This window comes from Camarhynchus parvulus, chromosome 3 (assembly GCF_901933205.1).
Source record: "Camarhynchus parvulus chromosome 3, STF_HiC, whole genome shotgun sequence".
In the NCBI taxonomy this organism is placed as follows: domain Eukaryota; kingdom Metazoa; phylum Chordata; class Aves; order Passeriformes; family Thraupidae; genus Camarhynchus; species Camarhynchus parvulus.
The window spans coordinates 6,928,323-6,946,861 of record NC_044573.1 but is presented as its reverse complement, the minus strand read 5'-3'; the positions used below and the strand labels follow the sequence as shown (position 1 = coordinate 6,946,861).

The following is an 18,539-nucleotide window of genomic DNA, read 5'->3' as shown; positions in this document are numbered from 1 at the left end:
AGATATTCCAAGGCAATGTTCCATAAAAGCCAACTTCTGACAAAATATTGTTTTAATTAATCCCTGCCTTTGATTTTCTATTTGGGCTGCTCTCACAGTGGCCCTTTGCTGCCTTTCACTGTAGGTAATGTGGGCTCACACCCACACACAATTCCCAGGACCTATGGAGAATTATGTCACTGCAAGTTATTGATTGTGTTCCAGCTTGGATTCTGCTTTCTACAGGCTCTAATTAATCCATATTCATACCACGAGGATTTCTCATCCGACTGTGGTTTGATCAACCAGCAGAGAAACGCAGAGTCCATATCAGTTACATTGCATCTTCCCAAGAAAAAGTGCAGCTCTCCTACAGCTTTGTGTCTAGGCAATACAGAGTCTAGGCTGTCATAAACCACTCAGATGGAAATAAACATCACCATTAAAAAAAAAACAACCAAACAAAACAAAAATCCAAACCAAACAGCAACAACAAAAACCCAACAAACCCTAAAAAACCCTCCCCCAAAAAGCCAGATTAGCTAATATATTTCAGAAACATGTCTAAACTTTGTGCCTAATCAAAAAACAAGATTTTTTAATGAAATGCACTCAGAAGACAAACCAAAAAGATAAGCAAAGAAAATAAAGTGATAAGAAGATAAGCAAAGAAAATCTGTTGTTAAAGATGAGATAATTTACATGGCTTGTCTATGTTTTTGTGGTTTCAAGCCCAGTTAGAAAAATAAAATGATGTAACCTAGGAAGAAGAGTTTGCATTTCCCTCATTTAGTTTACCCCACCTTTTAGTTGTGCTAATTTGTACTTTAATCAATTAAACTGTCGAAAAAGGCATTTGTCAGGTGGTATTCAAGTGACATAAATAAAATAGTTCAAGGTTTCTCTTGGAATCTAAACTCCTAGCAGGAATTTTTTGGGCAAAACCACAGCTTTAAAATACCCACTAAAACACAGACTATCCTCTATCTCATGGAAAGACCCTGTGTATGTGTCACACTTACATTTCATATCAGGATTAATGCCTTTAATATTTTCCCCGTTTTCTCTGCTGAATCCCATCTACAGGGACAATTACTGTGGGTTTTTTTGGTTGTTATTAACCTAGAATCGCTCAAGTTTTGTTCCCATTTCACCCACTGAATTCTGTGCTGAACAACAATCACCAGCCCTACAAAGCCATGTTTCATCTCTTGGCTCCGAGGAACGAAGCCACATTTCCACGCCAAGCTGCCATTAGCTCCCCAAGGCCACAGTTTTTCTTTGCCCTCCAATTCTCGTGGCTCCTCTCCCTCTTCCTCCTCACCGCAGCGATTTTCAAACACTACAAGCGCGTGGGTTTAATTTACATCTTTCCTTACACCTTCTCTCTTTAAGGGCGCGCAGGGTACGCTCTTCCTGCGCTCCCGCATATGGAGTTCTTTCCCTTATCCCGGGGAAAGAACGGGACAGCGCCTCGCCCTCTCCGGCTGCCCAGGCGGGACGGGGCGAGGGGCGCACGGCTCCGGGCCGGGCTGGGGAAGCGCTCTGGGATCCGGGGAAGCGATCCGGGCAGCGACTGCCCAGGGGCCCGGGATGAACCGGGATGCGGGCGGGATGCAGGGAAGCGCTCCGGGCAGCGGCTCGGAATAAGGCGGGATCCAGGGAAGTGGCTTCCGAGGAGCTCGGGATAAACCGGGATCCACGGAAGCGCTCCGGGCAGCGGCGCGGCTGCCGAGGGGCTATAAAGAATAAACCGGGATCCACGGAAGCGCTCCGGGCAGCGGCTGCCCAGGGGCTCGGAATAAGGCGGGATGCAGGGAAGCGCTCCGGGCAGCGGCGCGGCTGCCGAGGGGCTGTAAGGAATAAACCGGGATAAGGCGGGATGCGGCGCCGCGAGGGGCGGGCGGAGGGCGGGGAGGGGTCGGCGCGGGGGGCGCGCCTGGCGGCGGGAGCGCGCTCGGCGGCGGCGGGAGCTGCGATCCCATCGGGGCACGGCCGCGCCGGCCATGGAGCCCTCGCCCAAAGACGGCGAGAGCGCGGCGGCCGCCGAGCCCGGCCGGGGCGGCACGGCCCCGTCCAGCGGCGTGGTGGTGCAGGTCCGGGAGAAGAAGGGCCCCCTGCGCGCCGCCATCCCCTACATGCCCTTCCCCGTGGCCGTCATCTGCCTCTTCCTCAACACCTTCGTGCCGGGGCTGGGTAAGGATGTGCGGGAGGCACCGAGGGAGGGCGGCCGGGCTCGGGGTCTCTCTCTGCCCACCTGCGGCTGCTTCGCCCCGGCGGGGCCACTCCGGCTGCCGGAGGTGCCCGCGGCCACAACTTTCCCTTTTCCCGACGGCACCGCGGGCAGGGATGGAGGGATGGAGGAACGCAGGGAGGCAGGAGCCCCTGCGCCAAGTTTCCTGTCGGGGGCCGGGGCAGCGCCCTGCGGGATCCCCAGGGATGCCAGCGGGCAAATCGCGTTTCCCTCGGCGGGCAGCGGGGCTGGGACAGCTGAGCCGGCCCCGGGACGGATCGGACACATTCGCCGAGCCTGCCGCTCTTGCCGGGCGGCGGGGAAGGGATTCAGCTGATCGGGCTCTCGTGAACTGGGATTGCGGTCAGACAACCAAAGCTCAAAGTGAGCACATCGCTCGCCAGCTGGAGAAGAGCTTTCAGAGCCCACCGTGCCGGGTTTCCTAAGGAGAGCCCTGGAAAAACGTTAGAACCACTGTCCAGAGAAACTGGGGGTTCACGGTTTCTCAGCGTAAAGTCTCTAGTGTGGTCAGGTCCCTGAGATGTGGCTGCATCCTTTCTGTATTTCCTTTTCCTATACTCGAATTAGGAATTGCTTACTGCAACAGGAGCTTAGAGCTTGAACACTACAAAAGCCCCTGGAACACAAGGCTAAACACAAACATTCGAGCTGAAAGCACAATAACCACAATAATAAAAAAAAACAAAACCAAACCAAATAATCCACAACTCATTAACCCATACCTCGAGTCTCTCATGGTCCATTTCTGACTGCTGATTCTGCTACTGTGGCCACCACAGAAGCCTTCCTTGTGATATGGGAGTATCCTCCGCCTAGCCCTGCTTTTAAAGAGCTACTGCCTGCCTTTAATTGCTTCATGGGCTTCAGGTGGCTTCATTCTTTAGCAAATCTGAAACTCTTAAAGTTCTGATTAAAAAGCTACTGCCTGCCTTTAATGGCTCCATGTGTTCAGGTGGCTTCATTCTTTAACAAATCTGAAACTCTTAAAGTTCTGATTAAAGTACTACCCATGTGTGGGTGGGATAGTGTGTGCCACACGTAGAAGCCATTGCTACTCTAGCGTGCTTGCTCTGAAACCTGTGGATGTATTCCAGAGGAAAGCTTGCATCTTTTGCAACACCTCTGAGTTTTCCTGTGGAAGGTGTGTGTGCTTCCAGATGCAATCCACTGCACTCAGGTGTGTTGTTTGCACAGCCCTTGTGTGCAGCCGCCTGAAGAACCTCGAGTGATGAATCAAAGACAATCTCTGGAGCTGAGCTCTCTCATGGGGCTTTTTTCCCGCTTTGGAGAGACAAGTTCAAAACCAGAGTTTTCAAAGCGAGTGTTGTTTTCTGTTGGCATTGAAGACACCACATCTTCACTGTGGACATACAGAAAAAAAAAGCCTGACTTAACCACCCCTGTTTCCTTATCCTAATTATCTGACACTTCACAAAGCACGCTAGAAAACCCTCTGCCCTTCATCCCAAAGGACAGATCCCCACGAGACATCCTTATGTTGAAATTGGCTTGAAGTGTGGCTGGAGTTCTCCTCTGGGTAGCTGGGGGGATAGCCAGTGTTGTGCCTTCCCTCATGCAGAAGGTGTTTAGGAAGGAAGGAAGGAAGGAAGGAAGGAAGGAGAGCAGATACCTTCAGGAAGGGAGGGCTGAGTGTTCAGGGCTCGCAGTCTGTGCTGGTTAAAAGCTTGGGAGTTGAATCTGGACTGTGCAGGTTTGTTGGTTGTGTAACCGCTAACAGGCTGGACCAGCACGAAATGGTTTTTAATTTTATTTTTATTTCTATTTTTTTTAAAACTCCTCCTTTTTGGTGGAGCTTTTTAAGATTTGTTTGCCCTTTGCTGCAGTGATTTCGGCGGTACGGTTTGCCGCTGTTTCTCCTGGTACCCTGTTGCAAAAGTAGCAAACCAAACAAGCTACAGATGAAAAGGAATCCTTCCCTGTGGCATCCCCACAGCCTGGTGAAATGCAGTGTTTTGGAGATGCATCCCAAGCTCAGTATGCAAAGCATGGCATTTCGTTTGTACATAAATGAACGGTTCTGTTAATGAAGCTGCTAATACCACGTGCATTTTGAGGGAAAACTCAGTCTGAGATGACACACCTGACTAGAATGCAGCTATTTGCAATCTCAGCCAAATTCTGTCATGTATCACATAGCCCACACAGGAGGGGAAACAGGAGGATCACGAATCTACTGGAAGGAATGTTCAAGGTAAAAAGAGATTTTCTGTCATTGTTGTGCTTCAGCCATCTCAATGAGCTGAGCAAGGCTTGTAAAACAGGTAAGATTTGCAGTGGTGTGAAGCGTTCACATCAAGGATATGAGCCTGTTCCCTGCAAAGTAAATGGCAAAATTCCCATCAGTTCTTGTGGTCCAGATTTATAAGATGTTAAAGTGATGTTTCACAGGCTCACCGTGTATTTCTGCCTGCTTAGCTGGAGAGTGTGACTGTGTTTAGGTGTCAATGGAAGTCCTCTATTTCTCAGTCCCTAAATTCATCTCTCATCTTACTGCATGTAGTTGTCATTTGAGTGTAGACTCTGCAGTGCAATTGCAGAGAAGGGTCAGAGACCATCAGAGTAGACAGAAAAATGGGTAACATTGAATAAATCAAGATTTCCACTGCTTGGAGACTGGTGCATCTGAGGGTTTCATTAGTGCCCTGTGCCTCAGAGCAGTGATATCTAAATAGAAATTGTACTCTGATGCAGGCTTCCAAATCTTTGGGCAGTCTCTCACCATCTGAAAGCCCCTTTTTTTTTAGTTAAATTACCTTCCCTCTGTTATGGAAGTCCCCTTTGAGGGTGACATCTGAAAATTTTTAATATCTGGTTTATTTTTCCTTTGTGCTATTTATGTTTTGCAGTACTACTCTATTTGGACAGTAGAAGTAACACTTTTTCTTTGTTTACAGTCAGTTTATTATCTTCACTTGGTTAATTTTCAGAGTTTTATGTAATAACCCAGAACTGCAGGTTTTAAGGTGCATTGTAAACTGGGTTTGAAATACTCATTCCACACATGCTACAAAAGATGTCGTTCACAGGAATTTTTTCTTACATAGGGGATATGTTGACTTTTCTCTTGCCAAAACTTAAAATTCAGACCAAATACAGTGTAAAAAAATCTTGATTAGCTCATCTTGTAATCCATCTTGCTGAATAGCCTTGAAATCACACATTCCTTCCAGTTGCTGTGATGGGCCACTTGGAAATGTTCTGGATCAGTTTCCTATTGTATTTGCAGGGAATGCCCTGACGAAGGCAGGAATGATGCTTCTGACTCCATGTTCTCAGAAGGCTAATTTATTACTTTATAATATTATATTAAAGAATACTATACTATACTAAAGAATACAGAAAAGACACTTACTGAATGCTAAAGAGATAATAATGAAAACTCACGACTCTTTCCAGAGCCCCAACACAGCCTGGCATTGATTGGCCAAAGAGTGAAAACAACTCACAGCAGAATCCAATGAAACAATCACCTGTGGGTAAACAATCTCCAAACACATTCCGCATGTGAGCACAACACAGGAGAAGCAAATGAGATAAGAATTGTTTTCCTTTTTCTCTGAGGCCTCTCAGCTTCCCAGGAGAAAAACCCTGGGCAAAGGGATTTTTTCAGAGAACGTGAATGCCACAGGAAATGTTCTGGATCAGTTTCCCATGGCCCAGTGCAGTCTTTCTCATCTGTGACTAACAGGGCTGTAGGGCTGAGCTGCAATGAAGGTGTCCCAAGTTCAGGCTCATAAAAAGAGTGGGTAGGGAGAAGAGGAGGAGTGAGCAGGTGGCAAAAGCCATCGTGCCTTGGCTGCAGCCCTGCCACAGGCATTGCAACCTCTGCTCTGGCTTTGGGTTTCTGGAGCAGGCTCTGGGGCATCAAAGCACGCAGTGATGAGCTCTGGAGGACGGGAGATGCAGCTCTCAGCAGAGCTGAGGGTGCCCAGTGGTGCCATTCCCGCAGGTTTGGGCGCTGTGTCCCTGCAGCCGTCCGTGCCATCCCACAGATGGCAAACGGGAGAAGGGCTGGCCGTGCCCTTTAGCTGGCAGACTGTGTTCTCCTGGAGCTGAGTGTGCCAGTCAGCGTGGGAGGAGATCTGGCTCCTTGTCATCATTCCCAGAGCTGATCCATGGGAATCTTGCCCTCCTTCCTCTCTGCTCTTCCTTCTCTCGACATCACGTGTGTGGGAGGGGGTAAACGAAGGGGGGGAACTTGAGGGAAATGTGAGAAGTCAGGGAAACGATCTGAAAGTCTGAGGTATTCTCCAAGATTAATCCCTCCTGTCAGGAAGGGGGTGGACTTTTGGATCCCAGCCTGTGTGATACGTGAATAACTATTTTTATGCAGGGAGTAATTGAAATACGCAGCATAAAATGATGTTGGTGCAGGATAGGAGAGCAGCCACCCATGTGCCATGAAGTAGCCCGTGGAGGAGTTCAGGAGTGCCAGCCTCTCACAGCAGCCACAGAAAGAAGGGGTGATTCCCAGCCCACTCAGCTTTTTGCTTCCAGGGCTCCACAGTGCAGCTCTCCTGTTCCTGGGTGTGTCAGCTCCATATCACGAGTCTTCTGCCATCTGTTTATTCACTCTTGACAGAGTTCAAGCACTGCACCTTCAGCTGTGGTTTTACTACTGGATTCATGGAAGTTAACCATCTCATCAGAAACCAAGGCTCTCCTGAGCAGAATGAGCTCTCCAAAGAGCTGAACAGAAGTACACAGCACAACACTCGAGAAAGGTGATGGGATAAGATCTGCATAAAATTACCAGTACTCATTTTATTTTTGTGGTTGGAATGGTAAATAGATGCCTCAAGCAAACATCCATTGCCTTCATTATTGAAAGAAAGAATTTCAAGGAAAATCCACATTTTCTTATCCACGGTAGAGCAAACAGTGCAATAAAGAAATTTGGGGCTTTCAGACATATAAAATCTCAAACTCCCTTTGGTATTTATGATCCTTTAATTTTTTTTTTCTTTTAAACATACAAACCAAAGTGTCTGTGTGATTTACAAGCTCATTTGTGGAAAACAAAGGTTTTCTCCAGTGTTTGTGTGAATTTGTGTTTGTGAACTTTACTGCTGCAGTTTTTTAGCTAACATTGCCTTTCAGCCTGAGATGCTGGTAGTGTGCAGAAACAAGCTGCTTGTTCATGGGAGCATAATTAAACAAAGCAAACCTATTGCCAGTAGAATTCACTCTGTCAGGTTTTGTATTTTGCACTGAAAAGGCCAAGAAGTTCTTTATGGTGATTTGTGCTTGTGCAAGGTGGGAAATGAGACCTGCAATAAAATGTGTGCACCCAGGTTTTACTGCTCCATTACTGGTACCAGTGGTATCAGCTGTAGATTATCCTTACAGTGAGGTAAAGTTGGGCACAAGAACAGCTGAATCTGAGGTTTCTGCACCTGCAGGTCTTTGTTCTTTTCAGTATCTAGAAGGCCATTAAATTCCTATTTTATTTTATTTTATTTTATTTTTTACTTCAGAGGTTTAAGTGAGAAATATAACTGTATCATATAACTTACCTGGCAGATGGTATTGAACAGTCATTCCACAATCTTACCACCACTGGATAGTCTGGAATATTTTTGTTCCATTAAGTGTCTGGACCACCTAGAATGACAATCAATCCTGGAAAACTCAGAGAGGTTCACAGGTAATTAGTGATATGAAGAAATGCCAAAGTGTTTCAACTTTGTAGCTGCTTGATTGAGACAGCTCCACCTAGTGTAACTGATCAGAAAAAAAGGGGAAAAAAAGGTATTTTATCTGCTGAAGGACCTGATGTGGCCACTCAGTTTAATCCAGTGTTGAACAGCACACCTTGCTGTAGTTTAAGCAGAAAGCTGCAGTGCCTTGTTCATAACCACAGCCTCAAGTCACACTCCAAATATTTAGAATTGTTTCTATCCTTTGGTTAGTTTTTGCTCTTCCCTTGCTGCAGTTGGTAGAAGCCAGCTCTTGAGCTGCACTTGCATTTAAAATGACTTTTTGGTTCATTTTGCTGTCAGGCTGTGCACTCACCCAGTGCTGCAGCCTTGGAATTGCTTGGTCCGTGGCAGACCAGCTAAAATGCCAACAAGTTTCTCTGCTTCCCTCATGCCTTCTGTTTCCACCAAAATAGAAGACAAAAGAAATGGCCAGGGACGTTTTTGTTCAGAGATTTTTGTCCAGTCCTGTTGTTGAAGCAGCTCTGTGGAGAAATTAATTTCCTAATGAACACATAAGGAGACAGGGTTTGCTCAGCATCTTGTAATCTTGTTTGTCATTTAATGCAGTTTGGACAGATGTACTTGAAGATTAAGAGTGAAGGTGGGAGCAGACAGCAGAGAAGAGCTGTTAAATGGCCAAGTTAAAGCAGCTGAATTTTAAGGGGGATTCAAGGCTGTTCCAAACAAAGGGTATGATGTGGAGAGAAACAGAGAATCCAGTCCAGAAGGAGAAAAGTACATGTGCAGAGGTTCAGTGAGAAGGCAAAAGAACTGAAACTTCTTGCAGCAAGGGAGAAAATGAGTGAAAGGATTTGAAGATAAAAGTAACTTGGATGAGGAGAGTGCTTTTGATAGGTGAATTTTTCCTAGTCTGGATAGCAGGAAGGAAGTGAATTTTCTCCTGCTCTGAAACAGTGGGTGTTGGAGAGATTTACAAAGCCTGATAAAGCACCATTGCCTGCAGCAGCTCACTGCCATTTAATCTCTCCACCCTGAAAAGAACTTTGAGAGCTTCTGAACTGTTCAGGATCACAAAGAGAGGAGCAGGAAGCAGAAACCAGGCTCTTCAGGCTCTTTCTTACCCATGAAACTGCGCGCAGGAGCCTGCACACAAATGTACCGGCAGCGTCTGGCACAAAAGTGAATTTTAGCACCTGTGCCCAGTTTTGAATTTTCTGGAGAAAGAAGTGATTGGATGGTAAAGGAATTAATTCTAAGATTGTGCTAAGGTTTGTAATGAGATAAAGTCAGTCTGACATATGACATCCTTTCTCCTGTCTTAGGACTTGTCTTCATTGCAGAGCTTTAAAGTGACACAGTGGCAGCCCCACAGTGGGTGAGCACAAACTTGGTTGTGGCACTGTGCAAAGATGCTGCAAAGACAAAACAGAATAGATTATTTCATTTGGAATGAAATAATTATGATTAATAATTGTTATTAATGTTATTAATAACAATTATCACCTTGTCCAGCTGCCTGCCCAGGTCAGGGCTGATTAACATTACATTAACCTCAATATTAATAGTGATATTAACATTAATATTATTAAGGCCATTGTTCAAATGGCTTTTAAACACTGATGGGCTTAGGGCCCAGCCTCACACCAAAAAGAAAAGTTCCCATCATTGACCTTGCTTTAGAAACTGCAGGAAGGTGAAACCTGAGTTTTCCTGGTTCTGCTGAAGATAAGGAGTTTTTTTTCATTAAGGGAAGAAGTTAATCCCTGTTCCCCTTCCCAGGGTTTTTGAGCATTTATGTTATCTAGTGAAGCCCAAAGTGAAAATACTGTAAGAACTTGAGAAAAAAAAATCACATGCCATTCAATCTAGTTATATTTCATTTGTTGATTTCTGATATTATAAACCTAGGTTTCATTCTGTGGAGAGTCATGGAAAAAATAAATGGAACTCAAATATTTGATTTAAAAAACTCATTTCTGCAGTTTGTTCTCTCTCCATCTCACCACTTAGAAGCTGCTCTCAACCCTCTTTCCTTCAGCAATGCAGACCTTGTAATAAAGGCAGTTCAAACTCAGTGTTTCCATTCCAAAGGAGTTACAGACCAAACAATTTCTCTCTAACTACTTGACAGCTCCTCAAAAGGCCCAGCAATGCAACCCCAACTCACACAATATTTGGTGTTTCCTTAGAACCTATTTTCCCCTGAGGCTCTTGATTAGATGAGAATCTTTGCTTTCAGAAAAAGAAAAAAATGTAACTCTTATGGCTGTGGAACGGGATTTGAAGATAATGATCCTGTCTCAAAAGAAAAAACAAAAGGAGATTGTGGGAAGAAAGAATGAATTGCCTTTTTTTTTTTTTCAATTCTCAGTTTTGGAGAATCTGAGTCATGATTTTTCAGCACTGGAAAATGGCAATATTACTGAGCTTTTAAATTTTAAAAAGAGGATACATTACTAACTAATTTACAGTTCTGCCATATTAGACAAAACCATGGACATCCATGTCTGAGCACAGCATCATGAAATATAAATCCTTCAATATAAATTAGGTAGCTGATGAAAACTCATGGGCAATACACCAACTCAAATTAAAAATCCCAGTATAAACATACCCAAAGGATATGCCTGGAGTGGATCATGGTCAAATCTTGTTAGAGGAAATGATGACTACAATCAATAGAGGAACTCTTGGAAGCATAATCACATTCTCTGCAGGGGTTCATCCTGTACTACATTTCCAACTTCAGAAATAATGTTTATAATACATGTGTAATGCTTGTACCAGGAATTGTGCAGGGGACCAAGGGCATCTTTGGGAATGTGAATGTAAACATGACAGATCATTAGATCATTATCCAGCCTCTCACCAGGTTGTTGTTTGTCTGGGCTGAACTCTCAGCTGGCCACAAGCATTGGTGAATATCCACACAGAACTTAAAAATGCTTTGAAATTGGGGGTAATAATTTCGTTTCAGTTAAAACACAAACAAGTTTGTAAAGAATGCAAAAGGGCTAAATGGTCAAATTAATCTCATGATTGTGTTGGGGGAAAAAATTCAATTGGACCAAATAAGAATGCTGCTTTAAAAAAGTGTTTGTACATTTTTACTAAGTGTTAGTGTTAATAAGCCTTTGAAGAACTGAGATTTATTGTAGACTAAGGAATAGATTATAATGAGCCACAAGTTCATTATGTTAAAAAGTTCAGTAATTTCACGAAGTATGAATCATGATTTTTTGGTGAAAATATTTTACCTGAAATAAGCTAAATGATCACATTAGTAGGACACTGCCCATCAAAAATAGCTTTGCTGGTTTAAGTTTAAAATATGTATTTATTTGCATGCATATCTATTACATATGCCACTATGGTGAAATGAGATCATGGCATTAAAGGAAAGTCTCCTGCAGGCAGAAAACCATTTGTTGCATCTCTTTAAGAGCATTCATGAAAGAATGGATTTTAGACTTCATAAATTGGTTTTGTTAATCTGCTATTTTTAAAATACTTGCAAGACCTCTTCTGTTGCCATGACAATTTGATTTCCATAAACATGATATTTTGGATGTGACTGTCCAAGAGTGTGTTTGCTGTGCTGTGTGGGGAAGGGAGATGGCAACTTGGCACCACAGAAATTACAATGCACAGAGGCCCACAGGGTCAGACCTGTCACTGAGAGTGGTCAGGACAAGTTCATTATAGTAAGAAAACATATCAAGTTATTAAAAAATATCAAGCATATATTTATCAAGTTAAAATATCAAGGATCAAGTTATATGCATTTATATTCCCTGTAAATTAGATTTTTTTTTTCGTATCTTCTTATGAACACTGTTTTGGAGTGAGGAAACTTCAAGTTTCCACTGAAAATTGGTTCTAAGAATGTGAAGACTAAATTCTGGCTAAAAGTATGGCTGGACCTTTTTGGGTCTACACAGACAAAGCAGCTGTAAGGACACACAGCTCTCATTGGCCTGCAACACACTCTGGAATTGCTGTCTAAGTGGAAGGGGTTCCCAAAGGATTTAGGATGGTGAGAAAGGAATGAATGGTCATCATTTCAGACATTTGTGAGGTGTAGCCAGAGGAAAATCCCTCCTGGCTGAGGGATCAGCATGGTTTCCCCATACTCTCCTTCTGTCTTTTTGAAATTATTGCAACAAATCAGACCCCTTTCAAAACTCATTTGCAGCAGATGAGTTACTCAGTAATCCACTGAAAGACCTGGAACGTTTTTTCCAGGGTAGTTAGCCAATTTGATGAGTGTGGATTCTCTGGATTGGGCCATTGAATTACCTCTCTTGATCTGTTTAATTGTCAAAAGCATTGCCAAATCTTCCTGTCTGTAGTGCAAATCTGATAATGCTTTTTCTGCTGCATGTCTTTCTGCTTTGGCTCTGCATCCAACAAACTGATCAATGCCAGGGAAGGTTTAGCGAGTTTTTTTACAGAACAAGAACTAAACTTTTTTTAAAAACAATATTTTAGAATCAGCATCACGGGATATTTCTTTTTCCCTCCTACTGAAATTTCATTGTGGCTGCAGAGAGCTGGTGGGAAATTTTATTGTGGCTGCAGGGAGCATGGTTTTACATGAAACAAGCTGGTTTCTTGTCTCGTGTAAAAGAACAAAAAGACCACAGGGACTACAATCATTGTCAGAGGAGAGTGTAAAAACCATCTCTTGTTTTCTCTTTTACAAGTCAGAATGTAATTTTATACATTGACTTGCATCTGAGTACTCATTTCACTCAGTCCCCCACACATCCCACGGAAACAATGTGGAAGGGGAGTGTCCTGACACCCCTTTGGAGCTGAGCTGACTCCCTGAGGTGATCTAGCTTGGTTCTTGTTTTTTTGGTCAGAAAGAAAATGTGGGGAGCAGATTTGAGTGCCTGGAGAGCTGACCCCTTCCACGGCGCATCCCGCGGAGCATCCGTGCGTCTTTCCACCCCTGCTGCAGAGCTGGGGACAGCTGCACACACCCAAGGCAGAGCTTGAACCAAGCCAAGGGTGGGGAGAGCAGCAGGGGGACACTCTGAGCTCAGCCAGTCCGTGGCAGCAGCCCATCCTGACCCAAATAAATGCCCAGCCCATCCCGACCCAAATAACACAACAACGAGCGAACGCTCATTGCCGCCAGAGCTAAGCCTCAGCATTTCCACTCTGGATGGGAAATTCAAGGCAGTGCAGTTAAAAGTAGGATCTGTCTCCTTGTGCAGTGTGCAGCTGACACTTAGAAGAAGCCTGTGGTGGAGCTGGGGATGGATTTTAGACTGAGCATATGTTCCTGGGAACCACTCTTGCTCAGCGATTACACAAGGAGCCCTTCTTCTCCCGAGGCTGTGGTGATTAAATGGTAATGGTCCACCCTTAGCTGTACTGACACAAAGAATAAAAGATTTCTGTTCTGTGTATTAACTAAAACATGGTATTTTTGCTACAATACGTGTGTGTCTGTGTTCTGGTCTCATATCAGTGCTTTTAATCCCCCAGATGTTCTTTCAGTGCTCATTTATTCATTTGGTGCCAAGGCAGAACTGCACAGAGAGGGTGTCCCCTCCCCAGGTGCTCTGTGGATTCCAGGTCACACTGCTTGGAACACCAGCCCACCACATGAACCAGTGCAGAACAGGTACAAAATGTTCCCACTGCAAGCTCAACTCCTTTGTCAGAGCTGAGAACCCACAACTTACAGAGCAACGTGGTGTGGAGCCTTAGAAATATTTTGTCTCGCCCCTGCTCGCCTCTTTGGCTCTAGTAACATTGAGCTAGAGACTGCTCATGAGGTTGCTCCTGTGAATAAGTATTATTTGCTATAAAGAAGCATTGCAGAGCTGAGCTCTTTGTCCTCTCAGCCAGGGAAGACTCTTCCCAAGTTGTAGTACCAAGCTGGACACTCACTAAGAATTGTATTTCCCAAATTAGGCAGCAGCCAAAGCCAAAAATCTGGTTTATGCTGCATCATAAAACCTAATCTGCTTTCTCCCTTACAAATGTGGGTTTGTTTTAAATATTTATGACAATCCATCACACACTAGTAAATGTTCTTCAGTACATTTTGTAAAAGGAATGATGCCTAAATGACATGATAGCTTACTCCAGTGACTGTGATTTAAGGCTTTCCTGAGAAGTTCACTATTTACTGGTGTGAGAAGTGCCAAGCAGCTAGTCAAGCAGTGTTTTCACAAAATCATAGCATCATTTAGGCTGAAAAAGACCTTTAAGATCATCAAGTCCAATCATCAACTCATCACAGCCAGCCCTAAACAACATCCCCAAGTGCCACATACACACAGCATCATTATTTCAGCAGCACTGTGAGGTGCAGACTACACTCAAGCCCTATAATGATCCAGAAGGGAATGTTATGATATGAAGGAAAAGTGTATTTCATGCACTTAATAATATCTGTAATCTGAGTGTTGAATTCAGGGGAAATATCCAGATTGTCCAGGAAATTGGTGGCAAAACTGCTGAGAGAATTTACACAAATTTCTTTCAATTCAGCACCTCAAACAGTGCAGCCACACTTTAGTTCCATTAATCTCTTTCAGGAAAACTGTTATTAATGAACTACTTCCATCCCTCTTGGACTTGGTGTTCATTGAGAAGAGGGGTGTCTGTGCTGAATGAAAACAGGGTGGACAAAGCAGTTTTTAGTTTGGATGGGCTGGTTACTCCCTCACATGTTTCTATGATCTGCTTTATGCCTGTGAGAGCCACAAACTCTTCTGCACACACATGAGGGGCTTCACCATGTTTTAGTCAGTATATGGCAAAAGAAAACCCACACCAAAATCCAAAGCCAGGCAAGCACACATGAGCACAAGTGCTCTTGCAAGAGCACTGATTTATACTCTGCTTTGTAGTTTAGTATTAACCAATATTTGCAGTAAGTAGGCTCTGTATTCCTTCCACAATTGTGCACAAATTGGGGCCTTACTGTGATACTTTAAGTGATACTATTTTAAAATATATTATTTATGCAGCTATGTAGGTGACCATGGCACTGTACAGACAATGGAAAAAGAAAAGGTCCTCTCCCAGAAGACTGTGTGATAGGAATGTAACCTCAAGAGTCAGATCCAAGTTAAAAGAAGTCCTAATAAAAACACACAACACAGTGTAATGAAAAGAAAAAACATTTTCTTGAGTTGTATGTTTAAAGACAGAGTTTTAAAGGCACAGTTGGGACTTGTTTCTTAGCAACAGGGCTCATCTGAGCCCTGCAAACACTGTCATGTTGGAAAAAGATACCCTCCAGAAGAAAAGCAATATGAAAAAAGCTAGAAACATCAAATTTAGATGTCTTCCTGCTGTTGCAAGAGCATTTAATCAGCATTGCAAAGCCTTCAGGCAACAACAAGGTCAATTTGATAAACTGTAATGATCAGAACAAAGAACTCCTCTTTACTTCTCTTCATCAACAGGGATGAGCAGTAAAAATATTATTTAAAAATAGGTGCATTGGTATTACCATAAAGCAGAGTTTAGGTTCTGCCATCCTCCTGTAGCCATAGTAACAGGGCTGTTTTCTGCACTGAGGGCACAGGAGTGCTGCAGAACAAACTCCTGGCCCTGTTGTGCCTCACTCTGTCAGCACCAGAAGTTTCAGAGGAAGATCTGTAGTGCACAGCGTAAAATCCTACTGGCCTGTAGGAAGAGCTCCTCCTAAAGGTGCTGATTAGCTGGCTGACACACCAGAGCAGGAGAATTTTTATTAGTAAAATTTAATCAAAACAGATTAATGGCAAAGGTATTTATTGGGCAGATGAGATGGGGTTCATGTAACCTGTGCACCTGAGTTGGTTGCCTTTATAAAGTGAGAGGAGGAATGAGGCACTATCAGCATGTGACTCATCTCTTTAAACTAGGTTAAGTCAATCACACCCTCTGGGGGCCTCCATCTCTTTTTATTTATTTAATTTTTTTGCCTCCAGAGGGTAAGTGGCTCAGATCAAGACACCTCCCTTGCAGATATCAGAAGTCAGGTCAGATAAAAGCTACCCATTATCTGGTTTGCAAAATCAGGCATTTGCTTCAATAGATTCAGACCGCTTCAGGCATTGCCCACACATCTTTCTGGATCTCATCTTGTCCTTACAAGAACTGAAGTAGTTCTGACCTCAGTGCTGTCTCCTAATGCATACACATCTGCTGTATCTCATGGTATCTGTGCATTTTTGAAACTCAGACCTCCTCTCTTTCTTATGGTACTCAACACAAACCCCTGTAATTTCTCTAATTTCCATCATGACAGAGTGCAGCTCTTAGGTAGCTCTTTCCCAAAGTGTGTGCTATTGAGAGGGAGGGGGACACATCTGTGAGAACATCCCAGAGGGATGTGCATGGAGAATCCATGCTGGAACAGGAACTCCTGGCAGGAGTGGAGCTTGTAGAGAGCTCCTGCTAGGCCAGATTTCCCCCAAAGTTTGTGCTAGGGCACAATTTCTCCCAATTGTGGAACAACTGGCTGAACCAGAACAGGGGAAAAGCATCAAAAGGAAAGAGTGGCAGAGGGGAACTTTATGAACTGACCACAAATCCTGTCTCTCCCCCATCCATCCTGCACTGTTCAGAGTGGGGCAGAGGAAGAGAAATCAGGAATGAAAGAGTGAAGTGAAAGGTGAAGAAGAACTCCACCTGGGAGTGGAGAGAAAATTAAGGGGCAAGGGTCATGTTTTGTTTCTCACTACCCAGACTTATTTTAATTGGCAATAAATTGGTTTTCCCTGAGTGCAGTCTGTTTCACCTTTGACAGTAATTGGTGAGTGATCCTGCTGTTCTTTATCTTGACCCACAAACGTTTTTAGTCTTATTTTCCCCCTCTGCCCTTTGGAAGGGAAGGGGAGTGAGTGGCTGGGTGAGTGTGTGGCAGCCAGCCACGGGCAGCTCACCACAGCACATCACCAGTTTCTGTCCTGCTCTGTCACCATCATATTTTCTAGAAAAATCCCTTCGCCAGGATTCTTCTCCTGGGAAGCTGAGAGGCCTCAGAGAAAAATGAAAACAGTAATTATCTGATTTGCTTCTCCTGGGTGTTGCTGCTTTGGAATGTGGTTTGGACATTGTTTACCAGCCAGTGATTGTTTCATTGGTTTCTGCTGTGAATTGTTTTGACTTATTGGCCAGTTGGGGCCAAGCTGTGTCGGACTCTGGAGAGAGTCACGAGTTTTCATTGTTATCTTTTAGCCTTCTGTAAGTATCCTTTCTGTATTCTTTAGTATAGTTTTAGTATAGCATTCTTTAATATCATAAAATAATAAATTCGCCTTCTAAGAACATGGAGTCAGATTCATCATTCTTTCTTTCCAATGATGGGGGTCTCAGAAAATCCCACACTGGTCTCCTTGGCATCCCTCCTTAGCCCAGCCTGCAAATCCTGAGGGCTTTGCTGACCCTGGAGCACCTTGAACATGTTTTCTCTCAGCTCAGCTCATGGTGATGTTTAGATCCCTTCCTTGGGGGATGCGCTGGGTGCTCACAATGTTTCTTTCTTTCTTGCATTATCTAAGGGATGGAAAACATGAGAGAGATCCTTGCATGCTCTATATCAGTAGCACTGAGAGCTGCTCTCTTTACCAGTGGGGCTGACAGGTGATCCCAGGGGACTCTTGAGAATTGGCTACTGCCTCTCCTCACTTCACCCCAGCCAGCCAGGATGGTGCCTGGCTCTAATCCCTGGGTGGGATGACTGATGTAGAAACATTCCCTTCTCACTCTTCTGACTCCTGGGACACTGACATATCCATCAGAGACTTGATTGTGGCAATTCTACCAACAGCGTTTGTCCCTTCATCTTGGCTGGAGATGACAGCACCTCACATCAAGAAAAAGAGAAAACCATCTACCAAAAACTCGGTGCAAAGCCAAGGTTAAAGCCAAGTTTAAGGACAGCTCTGGAAGGACTTTGCACTGAACCTGCTGTGACACAGAGAAGTGTTTCCTTCTGCTGACTCTGATACAGGTTTATTGCCTATCCTAAGAAGAGATTAATTGCCTGGCCACTGTTCCTCTTCAGCCTATGAAATTCTAATAGAGCTGCACAGCATAAACACTTGATAGGACACTACCAGATCAGTTCTGCTCTCCTCAAGTCATAAAAATCCTCATGAGATGTCACTAGCATTGCTAAAGCAGGAAGAAATATGACAGCATGGGAAAGACATCTCAGGTGAACATTGCTTAACATCCTGTAACACTTATTTTCTGCTCCATACTTGTAATCCTAATCTATATATTTCATTATAGCCAAAACCCAGGAGGAGGTTTTGGCTATAATGGGCAGCAAGGCTTAACTAGGAAAGCCAGAATTTGATTGAGCAAACTGATGGCTCTTTCACTATGGCCTGAGGCATGATTTAGCCTAGAATTCCTTGATTTCAGGAGGAATTTGGTGCCAAAGTGTTTTCAAAGGTCCATGCTCTGGACCTTTCTCTGCTTTCCTTCTATCATTCTTCAACAGAAGGAAGAGAACATTGTCATGTGTAATTACACAGACATACACTGGGGTATCATTGGTACTTATGAGATGCTAAAATAAAGGGAACTAGGTGAGGTGCTGCTCTTGGTCAGTATGGACGTTATGAGAGAAGAGACAGTATGTTTAAAACAGA

At 44.0% G+C, this 18,539-nt stretch overlaps 1 protein-coding gene across 3 annotated transcripts in view; it reads left to right on the top strand.

The window, feature by feature from the left end:
- Positions 1-1,953: 1,953 nt before the first annotated feature.
- The window catches only part of STUM (stum, mechanosensory transduction mediator homolog), a 48,091-nt gene continuing 31,505 nt past the window's right edge, over positions 1,954-18,539 (top strand). For all 3 annotated transcript variants that reach the window (XM_030945403.1, XM_030945404.1, XM_030945405.1), the window contains exon 1: positions 1,954-2,175. In XM_030945403.1, the coding sequence (XP_030801263.1) occupies positions 1,986-2,175 (190 nt within the window). In that variant the 5' untranslated portion in view covers positions 1,954-1,985. The remainder of the gene's footprint in view (positions 2,176-18,539) is intronic.